Source organism: Penicillium longicatenatum (assembly GCF_028827895.1).
Source record: "Penicillium longicatenatum strain IBT 33135 chromosome Unknown contig_6_segment0_segment0, whole genome shotgun sequence".
Taxonomy (NCBI): Eukaryota; Fungi; Ascomycota; class Eurotiomycetes; order Eurotiales; family Aspergillaceae; genus Penicillium; species Penicillium longicatenatum.
In genome coordinates this window covers 4,094,627-4,109,976 of record NW_026643123.1, presented here as the reverse complement: position 1 = coordinate 4,109,976, position 15,350 = coordinate 4,094,627, and the positions used below count along the sequence as shown (strand labels likewise).

The window sequence follows — 15,350 nt, the reverse complement described above, 5'->3', positions numbered from 1 at the left end:
TATATTTCCTTTTCGTTTTTTTTATCATGATATCCCATTATCGACCCTTAGGTTGATAAGTTTACTTTATATTGTCTCTTACTTCTAGATACGGAAATTCAAGGCACAAATGAGGCACGACTTATGTTAAGACAATAACCCATGTAAGTTGGGCTTCCAAATTGCCGCAGGTCAGACGCTCTATCTGATTCCCGTCCGACGGGACACCACCAGGCATGCAGAAGTCTACAATTGAAACATCATGATAAGAAAAAAGACTTCATAGTTACGAAAAGTGATAGGGCCTAGTATAGAAATAGGCTTAGGCTCAACGGAGTAGAAATTTCGGGACAGATCTGTCTGGGTGGATTTAGCCCTGTGGCAGAAGGGTCAAAGCTTTGATTGCAATGCACGAGTAGATCTTGCGAGCCTGTAATAGCTAGCTGCAAAGGTGTTGTTGGTAACAGCAGCAACAGTGCTTATGTCTAGCGCGAGAGCAAAAGATGCAATTAGACCCGCCAAGCGACCTTTGGATCCGGGGCCCGTACAGCAATATTCGAAATTGGCTTCCATGTTTTACACAGAGAAACTATCTTAAGCCCCACCGCCAAGATGATGGTGAGACCCTAATTAGGCTAGGCTATAGATCACCCTTGCTCGTCAGAATGGAAATGTAAATTACCTGACAAGACAGATACGCTGAGGTCGTTGAAAAATACGTCATTGGCAGTCTCCCACTCTAGCCACTTTGACCCCCGCCACGAGACAACCATCCACGGCACAAATTCGTTCTATATCTATCTTTACCCGCACCAGAGTTCATTCGCGATAAATTTCTGAGCATGTAAATGACTACGGCCAGATCGCTGATGCCGCAAAATGCAGCCCGCATGCCTTCACCACCAGTATTTGGGGCGGGGTAGGGCGGTAATATCCCGATGTTGACTGGCTGAGTGACAGGCGCGTAGACATTTTGCTTGGATAGCGCGGCAGTGCCCACGAAGTCACTTGAGAGTGAGGCTGAGGACAGGTCCTAAAAATTGGGGCCCGGCACCTTTTCTTGTACTCGAAATTTGAACATCATCTGCATCGTATATTGATAATGACCTCTATATCGTTTGGCGACCAGAACCGGGGGTTACAGGTGGGAACCAGTCATGGGCCAATATACTATACGTCTGGTAAGTTTCTAATCGCCTAAAAGTTGGATCCAGATCAGAATCTAGGACTGAGAGTGGCTTTCCGTCCTAGAGCAACCGGAACCCCGCCCAGAGCCACTGTCGACCGTGCCGTTCCCGCATGATCCAGATTTTGTGAGCCGCGATGAACTCTTCAATCGAATCCACGAAAAATCCTCGATCCCGGGGTCTAGAGTAGTTCTCGTTGGCCTAGGGGGTGTTGGGTGAGGTTCAGCGAGCCCTAAGCGGTCTGTTCAAGACTGACTTTGCCAAAGAAAATCTCGACTCGCCATCGAATACAGCCACCGAGTCCGGCAGCAATCGCCTGACACATGGATTTTCTGGGTTCATGCGAGTAATGCGGCCCGCTGCGAGAAAAGTCTCCGCGACCTAGCCGACCGTGCGAAGATTCCCGGGCGCCAAGACCGCAACGCTAATATTTTCCAACTCTTCGCGAACTGGTTACAAGATGGGAGGATTGGAAAATGGATGCTTGTCCTCGATAATATCGATGATGACGAGCTCCTTCGGAAACCAATAATTACTCCAGTAGAGGCCCAAGCAAACTCTCCTAGGCATGCTCTAACGCAGCCTCCGCTACAGTATCTTCTCGAAATTTCCAATGGCTCTATCATTATCACAAGCCGGAATAAAGGGGTAGCTTTAGAGATTGCTGGCCATAAGAAGAATCTAATCGACGTGCAACCCATGAGTACGGCCGAGGCGTTGGTTCTCATGCAGAAGAAGCTCGATGACAATACAGAGACACAGGATTTAGTTCAGCTAGTTAAGGAACTTGACTTTATACCTCTTGCGATTGTGCAAGCGGCTAGCTACATCACCCACCGCTCGCCCCGATGCTCGGTATTGCAATACCTTGAAAAGCTTAGGCAGAGTGATGGGCAAGCCACAGGACTTCTTAACCACGAGGGAAAACATACTGATCGAGACTGGGAGGCCAAAAACTCTATTCTACTGACTTGGCAAATTTCTTTCGACCACATTCGGCGGATCAGGCAATCTGCGGCTGATTTACTATCTCTTATGAGCTTTTTCGACTCGCAGGGAATCCCAGAAAATCTTCTACGGGTACACGATATAGACAGAAATCATGGATCTCTAGGTTCTGCGCAAGGCGTCAGGAGTAGATCAAGTGATGAGGATACGGATGCCTCGTCCGAGCCCGATATGGATGATGATTTTGAGAGCGATGTTGCGACTCTCAGAGACTATTCCTTTATAACTTTCGGTGAAGATATCAGTATGTTTATAATGCATCGGCTTGTGCAACTGACAGTACGCATGTGGTTAAAAACCTATGGTAAAGAGGAGGAGTGGAAGGAACATTTCATTAACAACCTATATTCTGAATTCCCGACCGGTCAATATGAGAATTGGGAGAGATGCCGGTTGCTGTTCCCTCATGTTGGTTCAGCCATGTTACATCGACCGAAATCGCAAGACGCACTCCGAAGTTGGGCTGCGCTGCTATACAAAGGGGCGTGGTATGCGATAGAATGTGGCAGTATTTCGGTTGCAGAGGATATGGCAGCTATGTCAAGGAAGCAAAGAATGAAGATTGGCGGCGCTGAAGATAGAGACACCCTTAATAGCACTGCGATACTAGCAGAAGCCTACCGACTAGAGGGCCGATGGGAAGAGGCGAAGCAGCTCGAGGTGCAGGTCATGGAGACTCGCAAGACGAAGCTCGGGCCGGACCATCCCTCCACGCTGACGAGCATGGCCAACCTAGCGTCGACGTATAGGAACCAGGGCCGGTGGGAAGAGGCCGAGCAGCTCCAGGTGCAAGAGCTAAAGATGTGCAAGACGAAGCTCGGGGCCGACCATCCTGACACTCTGACGAGCATGGCCAATCTGGCGTTAACGTATAGCAACCAGGGCCGGTGGGAAGAGGCCGAGCAGCTCCAGGTGCAAGAGCTAAAGATGTGCAAGACGAAGCTCGGGGCCGACCATCCCTCCACTCTAACGAGCATGGCCAATCTGGCGTCGACGTATAGCAACCAGGGCCGGTGGAAAGAGGCGGAGCAGGTCTTTATGCAGGTCATGGTGACTCTCAAGACGAAGCTTGGGCCGGACCATCCCAACACGCTGACGAGCATGGCCAACCTAGCGTTGACGTACAGTGATCAGGGCCGGTGGGAAGAGGCGGAGCAGCTCCAGGTGCAAGAGCTAAAGATGTGCAAGACGAAGCTCGGGGCCGACCATCCCTCCACTCTAACGAGCATGGCCAATCTGGCGTCGACGTATAGCAACCAGGGCCGGTGGAAAGAGGCGGAGCAGGTCTTTATGCAGGTCATGGAGACTCGCAAGACGAAGCTTGGGGCCGACCATCCCTCCACGCTGACGAGTATGGCAAACCTTGCTTATACCCTTAAGTCATCAGCTCAAGACAAAGCCGCTTTAATATTGATGGCTGAATGCGTTCGACTTCGCGACCGAAGACTAGGCCCGGACCATCCGCATACTATGTCCTCCAAGTCCACTTTAACCGAATGGCGCGGGCAGAGTGGCTCCCAATTTTCCAAGGTCACTAAAGCGTTCACTGAAACCAAAAAGGATAATCAAACCCTAGCCAGTACCACAACAATTTCTACGCGAGCTTCGAAACCTAGCGGATATCGTAGGCGCACAATCTTTTCGCGCCTCTTTAGCAGAAAGTAGGGTTCTTCCCTGTTCAAACGCTCTGGACTAGAGCTTTGCCTTGGCGATAGCAAAAGAAAGGAAATGAAATTATCAAAAAAATTACGTTATTGCAGCGATGAACAGCGGTTTCTCACAGTGATGCAGTTAGATATTATATCCGGCAGTTACTTTCTATCACGCACTGAAAACATAGCTTCTGAACATAGTATATATAATCGTCATTGGAAAGTAGGCCCCATCTATTAAACTCTGTAAACGTCAGATTATAAGAACCTACTAGCAATCGTCCTTAGTTTGTACGGGGAGTTTCTAGAGTTTAGTTCGAATAGACGGGTAACTTACGGGGCCGTATTCGTCCAATGTTCCGTACCATACGTCAAAACTGCTCGGAACTGCAACCTAGCCGAATCTGGCCTAGGTGGTTCACTATCATCTTGGCGGTGGGGCTTCGGATAGTTTCTCTGTGTAAAACATGGAAGCCAATTTCGAATATTGCTGTACAGCCAAAGATTTCCAACGCTTCTCTTTGCGTGTCCAGAGTAGTACCACCCCCAACGGTTCCAACTGGCAGACTTGGAAAATAGGTTGACACGGCCAATTCCCTATTCTCTTGATCAAATTCAACAGTCAAGTGACTCCAAGCTGATTCCGCCACACTAGCCGCATCTTGACCACACGCGATAAACATTGCAGCGACCACATTGGCATGGTTGATATTATATCTTAATTGGCCGTTCCGAGTAGCTGCTTCCTTGCTATTGTTTATCAGTTGATAAAGATCCCACGTAGAGATACCTAAAATCCTCTAGCAAGCCTCTTGGGAGATCACCCCCCATGCCATAACAGCGACACCGCGCGAGTGTAATATGTTTCCCCAAGATAGACTTTTGTCCGTAGATAGCGAGCCTTCAATAGTGACTTTGCGAAGATTCTCTACGAGGGCCGTATTAGATGCTGCGAATCGGTCACACGCTTCTTGCGTAGCAAATGTAACCAAATTTTGATCTGCGGCATTTCCACAGTGGTACTCGAAAAGAACGTGGACGGAGCTTCCAAAAATTTGACCGTCTATTTTTCTGAGACGGGCGTAATTGCTGGTAGATTGTGCAGCATCTCTGAATTCGGAGAAAAGGTCGGGCAACAGGTCGTAAAACGAGACAGCATCCTCCACACGGGAAAATCAGAAGACAGGAGCCCTAGTCATAGTATCTCGAAGTAATTTGAACTGAATATCACCATTTGAGTTGAACAACTTGCATCCACGGGAGCAGCTTGCCACCAATGTGGACTCACAGGTGGCCAAGGGGGCGTGAAAATCACCGTCGGTTCCGTCTAGACCTTTAACGCGTAGAGGGCCGGCGAGGCCCATGGGAACTCTGACAGAGCCAACACAATTCTCGATGTTGGCTTTCATCTTGAATGATGTATTTGAGTTTAGACGCAACCCTACTTGTTGAATCCATCTTAGAATTCGATGAGATGAATATCCAAAGTTATCAAGACTTCAGATAAGTCCCAGTGATCCATCGGGAACTGTAGTCTGAGGCGTAATGAGGGGCTTTCTTGATTACCAAGAAGTCACGAATGACCTTATATCTAGTTTTGCAGAGCGCACAAGGAGCGCAGATCAGACGTAGCAAGAGAGAACTCTATGCAGTATTTCCTCATCTTACTTTTGCAATACACTCTGTGACTTCATTAGGAACGTAAAGCTCCCAAATCAGGATGTAGGCAAGATATTTGTCTATTGAACTGCGTGCCTAGGGTGGATAGATTGGAGATACTCTTCTCCGAGGAACATTAACACACCGGTATGTCAAGGGGCAAAAGGTCAAGAATGCCAACGCACCAGTCAGCAATGCTGTGGAACTCCATCCAATGGTAAAAAGATCGATATACTTTCCGCTGACGTCTTTAGAAAGACAAAAAGAAACTTTAATTCATACATTCACCGCTATATTTTCGTAGATTATCGACTGTGACGTTTAGAATGAAACTGGGACAGTGGGATTTGAGTATAAATAAGAATTAATCAGTTCTGGGTAAAGGCTTGAGGTTGGGCATGATTTATATTGGCTGAAATAAAAAACGTCAACTTGGATTGACTGAATCGACACTATGAGCTCTGTAAGTTTCAATAATACTGCTGGATCTCATGTCAGTGTGGGGTAGTTGTGATGATAGAATGCTAATAATAGCACAGACAGACCGTGAAGATGATTGGAGTATTGGGGAATTACGGAAAGCAACTACCTGATCACTGCTTTTGCCCATCCTTTATTATCTCATTAAGCTACTTGGTAAGGGACATTGCATGTGTTATCACCCTGGCAGTATCAGCAGTATCCTTATCGTCTCGCATTATAAATTCGTATGTCTAGGTGATATTATGGTGTCTGTATGGTCTCATCCAAGGCCTTTTTGGCACGGGACTGTGGATTCTCGGCCATGAATGCGGCCACGGTGCATTATGTCCAAGTCAAAGGGTCAATGATCTAGTTGGTTTCTGTCTCCACTCAATGCTATTTACACCATACTTTTCTTGGAAATCAACACACCGTCGGCACCATATGTACGCAAATAATATGGAAAGAGATAACCTGTATGTCCCATACCGTCTAGAGGCATATGCTGCCAAATTGGGAGTTGATACAGAATCATTGGGGCATTTAACTTCTGACACTCCGGGCTTCACTGCACTTCGCATACTCATTCAGCAACTTTTCGGGTGGCCTGGCCATATTTTGTTCTACTCCACATCCGGACCGGAAAGCATGCACCCCAGAAAGCATGGCAAATGGGGGCAGAATAGCCATTTCGACCCATCTAGTCCCCTGTTTAGCCTCAAGGAGTTTTGGTCTGTGATCATCTCAGATATTGTTATAGGGTTACTTATAATAAAAAAAAGGTAATTAAAGAATCCGGTTTAAGATGAAAATTTTTATCACGGTGAGTAGATTTTATCAAGATGTATGGGATACATATCTTGACAGCGAGAGGCTTGTGGCTTTTGAGCAGATCCCTGGGATCGAAGACTACTGTCCTGCTCTATGTCGTTCCTTGGATCTGGGTCAACAACTGGATAGGTATGTCAACAAGCCTGGTTCCAGAATTCATCAGCGTATCTCACAAGTTCAAGTGGCCATCACATTCCTGCAGCATAATCATCCGTCGGTGCCGAGATATGAAAGAAATTCGTGGACCTTCACGAAGGGAGCTCTTGCCACAATTGACCGCGACTTTGGCTGGGCGGGAAGATTTTTCTTCCACAATGTGATTGATTTCCATGTAGTACACCATCTTTTTTCGTAAGTGAGCTCTCCAGTGCGGTATACTTTGGAGCTGGTAGACTAATCAAGACTTTCATCTAGGCAAATACCATTTTATTACGCAGAAGAAGCGACATGTGCCATAACCCCAATCTTGACTTCCCGATATCAACAAGATAAAGCTTCTTCGTTTATCAAGAGTTTTTGGATTACGTTTACAGAATGCCAATGGGTCAAACCCGAGCAAGGAGGAAATGAGGGAGAACTATGGTTCCAAAATGGACCTTCCACAGCTCCAAGGTTGACGATGCACAAATGAGCTGCCCGGGTCTCTTTGACGGTAGCCTTACTCTATCCCATGAGGTTGGGTGCAATGCCACCTCGGGTTTCCGCTTGACCATGGGCAAAGTGAGTGTATACCAAAGATATCAGCTGGACGACTATTGCTGCCCATGGTAGTCACTTTAAGGACGATTGTTCCGATTTTATAGCGGCGGAAATATCGGAGTACTAGACTTACCAATACGGAGCGACAAATGAGTCCAAATTCACCAAGTCAAACGCATAGTGAAACAGCAGTTGAGGCGCTTCGAGACTGGGCTGGTTCCTGGTAGCCGCCAATGAGCTGCAAATTAGTCTGTAGAATATTGGAGGATGGTGACTAAGGAATACACCGAAGAAGCAGGCAAAGTATCAGTGTAGCTGTGTAAGCTTCCAGATCTATTTAAAGGTGGTCCGTGCGGCACGCGTCCATGCGCGTCTCCATCTTTCCCGCGTTTTGTTCCCCTCCAACATTTCATTCGAGATCATCAGGGAATATCGTGGCAATGGCGACTCAAGACGCACGGGGCATTCTCTTCACACATACCCAGCATCAGCAGGGGTTTCGACTACTGGAACTGCCCCCAGACCTGGAGGCACTACTCACATCCAAAGATGCTCCCGTGTAAGTTGACAGCTCGGATATGTCTTTCTTGAACGACCCGACTCCTGCTTCCTTATCGCAATGCATACTGATGAAATATCTGTCACAGATTGGAGCTCAAATCTCCTTCTTCCGCCTTGGCACAAGCGGTAGTTGACCCCAGTGCCCTGGAATACGTCAACCTCTGTACTCCCACCCAAACCTACCGAATCCGCCAGGTCCAATCGTCCAATTCGCTTCATATTCTACGACCAAGTCCTGGCAATATTTCACAGGCCGATATCAAAGTTGTCGCAGAGGAGGATAGGGATAGTGGCGCTTTGAAGATTCCCGATGATGCGGTGAGCAGCATAGCGAAGTGCGGATCAACACTAGAGCTACATGTGCCACCAGGAGCATTTTCAGCGGTCCCGTTCCTAGAGAAAGCTTTGCAATTATACGACCCGCGCAGTGGCGACGATGATGGTGATATTATGATGGACGAGTCCTCTGATGCGCCAGTTGATAAAGGCCCCGCTGGAGTACGGAGATTAAGGGATCTAGTGTGCGCAGATATCCCTGTGTGTGCGGCACAATGTGAGCAAGGCTGGGTCGAAATCTGCGCGTTTGTATATGGGAAGCACGAGCTGACGTGCTGGAGACCCTCGGCACGGACGCGTTTGAATGTTTGGAAGCGGATGATGGAGGGTGCGGTTCTACAAGGTATCGATCTGGAAAAACAGTTCCTAGTTGGGGACTTGTGGAAATCAGTCCTTGATGAGGATGACACACCGGAGCCGTTCCCAAGAGCCTGTCTTGAGGCGGTTGTGAGGAGGCTCTGTACCGCGGATGAGCGACCAGCGCTAGCAGATGAGCTCAAATGTGAGTATATGCTAACGCTCAATGCTTGTCTGGAATCTGTGGGATCCAACTAATACAGTTTCGATCATCTAGGGGCAAGCTTTGAGAAAGCCGAATGTACACAATGGGTAGGCGACACCTATCTTGCAGCCATGGCACCTACAGCATCTTCTGCCATTGGACGGAGTGAATTCCTTCGTGCATGGAAAGACTGTCTTCCCGAGTCATGGAGAGGCGACGCAACATTATCAAAACTACAAGATGGAGCATACCGAAGCCTCGATCCTACAACGATTTTCTATGTGGAGCCTTCGCAGCGCCAGCAGAGCAGTAAAGCTGCCACTTCTGGCTCAGCTCCAGCGGCAAAGGCCAAACCTACTAGGAATTGGCATGAATTGCTCAAAAATTCTAAGCGCAATTGAATGCCAATCATCCAGTCGCTATTCGTTCGGTGGTAGCCCCAACATACGATGTCTAGCATCTCTAGAAACACAATGGACACTCTTGCCGCCCAAAAAGTCACCCTGAGCTCCGAAGTCGAAATGCGTTGGTGAAATAGATCAAAAAGGCCAAGAAACGCAAAAGCCCGAAATGGTGAAATGGTGAATGCTGTTCAACACCAAGTGTATTTCTCATTCAAGAACCACTCAACGTCATCACCAAGCCCTTGCTGCGCACCGGTCCAGCGCAAACTGGAAATACTGCTCTTCTCACGATGCACAACCTGGGCATCTGAATCCACCATCTTCACGGCCTTTTGCAGCAGTGGTGTTGGGTTCCAAAACTCGACTGCGTGCATATTCCATTCATGTGCCTCTCGCTGGGCCCGCCGCAAGATAGCAGCCATGGCTCGGACCAAAGTCTGCTCCTCCTCCGCCGACTGGGGATCATCATACACCCAACGGAGAATGTACAGTACATTGTCCTCGGGCTCCTCGCCGAAATTGCGGTTCCATGCACAATAGACACGAGCCTCGTCATTTCCAGCGCCCTTGATAATAGGAGGAGAGCGATGCGGCAAAAGATTCTTCGAGAAAAACTCCTCCCGCGCCCAGTGCCACACGAAATGGTCAAAGTCGGGAATGATCGCGATCTTACTACCAGCCGTTTTCTGCGAAGCGTCACGCAACTGATCACGCAACTTGGCAGTAACAGACTTATTGCAAATTGACTTCTCCACATCCTCCGCGTAAAGATCTCTCGTTGCTAAAGCGTTTCCATTTTGATTGGACTGTCCCTCATCCGCTGGCGGAAGAGCCATATGCGAAGACAAAAACGGCTTCCACCCAAACTGCGCATAGAAACTCTTCCCAATATCCGAAAAAAGAATAGTAAAAAGAGCTTTCCCCCTCGCTTCCCCTTCCATCTTCCACGTATCAATCTTCTCGCTCAACTCCTCAAACATCCTCTTAGCGTATCCCTTGCCCCGGAACTCCGGCCGGCAGTAGACACTCCCGATACCGTGCGTAGAGACATCTTCCACGCTCCCGCCGTGTGCAAGCAGCGCCTTCTTCTTGTACGTCTCGCAAGAACTGAGAATCGTACGGTCTCCTTCGGGCTCGGACTTGTCAACCAGGATCCAGCATGTCAGGCCGTCGCGGGTTAGATTTTGAGCGAAAAGATGATTCTCGCGCTCAATGTAGGTTTCGATGTCTAGGGGCCCTTTCCAGGCGACACTGTTGAGTTTGATTGAAGTTATGCGTTCTTCTGGGGTGGCGGCGACTAGAATCAGGTCCGGTGAGTCTCCTGGGGGGAGGGAGACGTTTGCTGCAATCATGATGAACTGAGGTGACTCTGTATCTCTAGTAGTTGTCCGTGTAGGATGTTGTATCCGGTGATTTGAAGCTGATATAAGTTGTAATTGAGAGAACAGGTGAAGCTATCGTAACCTCGTGTGGTATCCAGAATTCCCCCAGCAAATAGCACCTGAAGAGAGTGGAGGTTCTAGCTAGTATGAACGTTCGTCCGTTCGAAGTCCAGAAATCCAAGTAAATGAGTCAGAGCCGTCAAGCTGTAGCTCCACATCGATGTGTCAAAAAGAAACTCGTTCCAAGGAGACAAAAAGGACTCCGGGGTGAGTGGATATGAAAAGAAACCTTTCCCGTATTACTATCTCCATTAAATAAGTTCTAACACAGGAATCCGGCGGGGTTCCGTCCACTCTACGTGTAACCCGCCAATTCCGAGCTCTCCCCGCTTGCATTCATCGTGATCCGGGCCGGAAATTCCTGCTCTATACGGTTTCTCTTTGTCACCGACCCGATGGCAAGCGACGGCAAGCGACTTCGATAACCTTCACCATTTCCCAATGCCGGTTAGACCTGCTGTTGACGTAAGAGGGTTATGGGGGGTCGTCATGTGCGGGTAGGGTATGAGCGGGTCAGGTGGGTTGGTTATGTAAGTGGCATTCTTGTCTGTGCATGATCCTATGGTTTAGATGTTTGGATCCGTGGAATCTACCTAATTGTAGTAGCGTAGGTACTGGGGGACTGGTAGTGTGTATGGTTAGCTTGGAAATGGGCCGGATTAAATGGTAATAGATAATCCGTACCGGAGATTATTTCCAGTGGTACGTACTACGTAGTATAGGTTTTGATGTTTATTATGGGTATTGTTTTGGAAGTGGAAAGATGTCTCTTGCATGTTTCAATACCTATACGCCCGAACTTTCGGGATCCTTATCCAAAATGCTGTTTACTTTAACTGCACTCTTAGTAGAATTCATGTGCCATTCTTCGGAGTTCGGCTACATGCCAACTTGCATTGCGAAAGGCTGCAAAGGTGCATCTAGGAACATGCATTATGACCTCATCGCCAAGCGCATCAACTAGAGAAGTTTCTTAGGGCAGAGATCCTAGCTATCTAGGTAACAGACTACACTTTACGGCATTGTAGTTAGGCAGTAAGTATAGATGCAGTCGTAGGCAGCTTGACAGGCTTTGACATCATGTATACTGCACACTATTGTACTTACAAGTCAACCTCGGTCCTTTCTCCTAGAGCCAGATCTGAGGTTCAAGGATAAGCAGTAAGGAGTATAAAAGGAGATAGAACAAACAACAAGGAGGGCCACAAGAACAAAAACATATGTAGAACAGCGGAATACACCAACAGCACCAGACAAACAAGACCTTGTTAATGATTTATAAGGCAAAACAAGAAATGATGTAGCCAACAGATATAATCATAGCCAGAAAGGAGATTGGGAACTATTTGCTAATAATTGGATTGGCTAGGGGGAAAAAGTTGAAATAGAATCATGTAGTTGAGAGATTTCAACAAAAGAGATGAAATGAATACAAGAAAAAGGGAGATGGTATGGAGTAAAAGGCCGTATCGCAGCAAAATAAAAATCAGCGAGTCAAACCCCGGGGACTCAGCACAAGATGCAAGAGATATGAAGTGCCAAAAATCAGGTCCCAGAGAGGTGAGAATGAGGGAAGAAGGGAGAAGGAGCGTCGTATAAGAGGAGTCAAGGAAAGAGAAAAAGAAAAGTAAACAAGGGGTTGGGGAGATGAGGGAGAAGAAAAAAAGAGCCCAGAAAAAGGAAAGATATGAACCTGATCTATGTAAGTAAATGCCATGCGAGTCCCAAAAATCGTCCGCTCCCCGTTTTATGTATTTGCGCCACTTTCTTGCGGATGGCAATTCCTAACTTCCTCGTCCATCATGTATGTTCGATCATTGGTCACGCTAAATCAAGAATAAGACTGAAAATGGGTGTGGACAAACAAACGAACGATTTCCATAACTTGACAAGAATATTCCCCCCAGGAATAGAAATGTTCATGGTGGTTGCTCTGAGTCCACCGGTTCGTTAAATTTCTGCCGCGCCTCTTCCACCCATAACTCCAACCGCAATTCTCCGGCTTCCACACGTCGTACCGGTACAGTTTTGGCGCGGCCATTCGAGACCCGAGGGGGTGGCTGTTGGGGCTCACCATTCCGCAATTTTGACACGGAAAATGGAGCGGTGCAGGATCTCAGGTGCACCTTGCCGGGTTCGGCGACAATCCATGTTTGTTCTTCTTTGGTGGTTCCCGCGGGGGGTAGTGCGTCTTCGCGCACTTCGATGCAAACGGTGAAGCTGAATTCGTCATCTCGTGGCAGTGGGGTCAGGCGTGCACATGCGGATGCTAGTCGAGCTAGGCAGGCCCGGAACTGTGACTCGAGGTCGACCGAGGTTGGCGCGGGACCCCGGTCCGAGACAGGGGCACCTGGCCTGGATGAATCATCTTCACTTCTGTCTTCAAATGTGGTGTTCACCTCTCCGGCAGGGGCCCGAGGGAAGCCCGACAGATCAAAGGCATATCGTTCGAGGGGCTGATTTGTGCGGAGAGATGAAATGATGATACTGACTGCAGTTATTGTGCCTTTCAAGATCTCTGTTCCGACTGCAATTGATGCATCGTTGATATAGTCACACACTTTCGGGTGACGGGATTGCCGGACAGGGTAGTTGTATGCCCGCACAGGAAGGAAGGTCGCGCGCGGGTAAACGGAGCGCAGGAAAAGTATTTGGTGGACCGACACGGTAAGGAAATTGGTGAAAGAAGCCGCCAGAGCCGACTGGTTGGTGGGCAACGATTTGGCAGCAGGGATCGGGGCGGAGAAAGTGGTCATGGTGGTGGTACTACTGGTCTCACTGGCCATCGACATTGCCGTCGAACGATCCGACGTCGTTTCCACGGGAGGGGTGATCTTGACGGAGTCTCGAAGAATCTGAAAGATGTTCCACCCTGAAGCTAATCATCGCTCTGCCTTTCTAAAATCATCGGTCAATGTTATGAACCATCGGAGATTTTTCAAGGTGATCGGATTGGTGGTGAGTGGGGTTTTAAAAACAGCGTCATCAATATTTTTTCTCCCGTCGAGTCATGCCAGCAGCTGATCGTGTCGGGAAAATAGGCGGATAGGCTGGTATGACCGATAGTAGAGAGGATGATTTGTGGGCCTTTGGTGTTTATCGAAAGGAGAGGTGGTGGTGACGGGGTGGTGGGTTGAACTGGTGGGAGGGGTGGAGGGGGATTTTGAAGGGGAAAACCAAGATACGTACGCTTGGGTGGACAAGACAACAAGATGCAAACCCTCAAAGCATGAGGAATGAAAAACGATATAACCCTAGGCGCCGATCCCAAATAACAAAGAAATGAAGGTCACTTTTTTTGGAGAAATGATGTTCCCGTTTTGAGGGGAGGGCGAGGGGTGGGTGAAGCGAAAGGAAGGAGGGGGCGTAGGCACAACCTTGGTAAGTGGGCAAGAAGTCGTGATAAGGCCTTCCGAGGCTGTCGAAGTGAGTGGTGGGCGTCGAGCCGGACAAAAGATGAAGGCGATGGCTGGTCACGATGGTTTCCCCAGTGTACTCGAGGGGGAAAAGCAGGAGTGGGAGTTCGACGGTCAGTGGAAGTTACGGTACCCGTCACGTGGTTGCGTCATGGGTTGGCCCTGCAGAACCTCGCTTTTTTCAACTTCAATATTTTTGAGGACTTGGAGGAGTGAGGGTCAACCAGTCGGGTCCTTTATTTTAATACCTGCTGTCCTTTTCTACGTTGCTTCTCACTACGGTCTATTGACTGAGAGAAGAAAAATCCGACGGAAAACTCTGCCTAGCGTGTGCGAGAAGAGTATAAGAATAATAATCAGGAACCATCAATAATACACCTAACACCTATTTTAGCCTCTGTATAAATGTTCTAGCGTGTTTTGAACTTATTTTAAATTGGGGGTGATTTTTTTTTCTTCGTGGCGATAGAGCGCACATTTATTTTAGTTTCCTTTCTATTTCTTTTTTTTTTTACCCTTTCTGTATTATTTTGTTCCCCACTGGATAATTGAAGTGGGTTGGTTGATGGGACATTTTAGCGGCGAGAGGGGTGATCATCGCAGCCAAGCGAAAAGAAAGGCAGAAAAAAAAAGCGTAATAGGCACGCGTTGGGGTCTGACTGGGGCATGGAACCATAGAACATCCCAATACAAAACCTTGGGAGCGACACAAGAACCGACGGGGTATAGCCGAGAAGAAAGTCATTAAGCCTATGCAGAATTAGAGGTATAGTACGCTTATCTGGAATATCCTCAAGGTTGTCTTGGACATTTAACGGAACCGAAAAGCAAAAAAGAATAAAGAATTCATCCCAGATTAGAAACCCTGATACTGTACCTGAAATTGAACTACATAAACCTTCTTTGATCTTTGGGAACTTCCTGTAAGCTCCACAGATACCGAGCGTACGTGAAAATACACCGCAGGTCCCCAATTTGCGAGTGGCCATGTATGAGGCCAGTACCGGGTACGCCCCTCCCGTACAATATGGTACGGGGCCCAATGCTTACTAGGGCCCTTTTACCGATGATCTTCGCAGCTCTGACGGCAGTGGCGGCGACAGGACAAGGGTACGACCCTCCGGGGAGACAACCGCTGCATCTCCGGCAGTAGGAAAAACCTACGTTTAGAGCGTATGAGGTGAGCTCTCAATGCCGCGATTATCAATCGAT

The 15,350-nt window shown here is 48.1% G+C and overlaps 3 protein-coding genes across 3 annotated transcripts; 1 reads left to right on the top strand and 2 right to left on the bottom strand.

Annotated features, from left to right (window-relative positions):
* Window positions 1–7,917: 7,917 nt before the first annotated feature.
* N7484_009731 (putative sister chromatid cohesion protein Dcc1) lies at window positions 7,918–9,277 on the top strand (the record flags this gene model as incomplete). Its single annotated transcript, XM_057120118.1, has 3 exons — window positions 7,918–8,036; window positions 8,125–8,876; window positions 8,949–9,277. 3 exons carry the CDS (start codon window positions 7,918–7,920, stop codon window positions 9,275–9,277), a joined length of 1,200 nt encoding a protein of 399 aa, XP_056969673.1.
* A 191-nt stretch (window positions 9,278–9,468) lies between these two features.
* On the bottom strand, window positions 9,469–10,632 carry N7484_009730 (uncharacterized protein; the record flags this gene model as incomplete). The annotated part of the gene is made up of 1 exon (XM_057120117.1): window positions 9,469–10,632. The coding sequence occupies one exon, from the start codon at window positions 10,630–10,632 to the stop codon at window positions 9,469–9,471; it is 1,164 nt and encodes a 387-aa protein (XP_056969672.1).
* A 2,009-nt stretch (window positions 10,633–12,641) lies between these two features.
* On the bottom strand, window positions 12,642–13,478 carry N7484_009729 (putative mitotic spindle checkpoint protein (Mad2B); the record flags this gene model as incomplete). The annotated part of the gene is made up of 1 exon (XM_057120116.1): window positions 12,642–13,478. One exon carries the CDS (start codon window positions 13,476–13,478, stop codon window positions 12,642–12,644), a length of 837 nt encoding a protein of 278 aa, XP_056969671.1.
* Window positions 13,479–15,350: the final 1,872 nt, after the last annotated feature.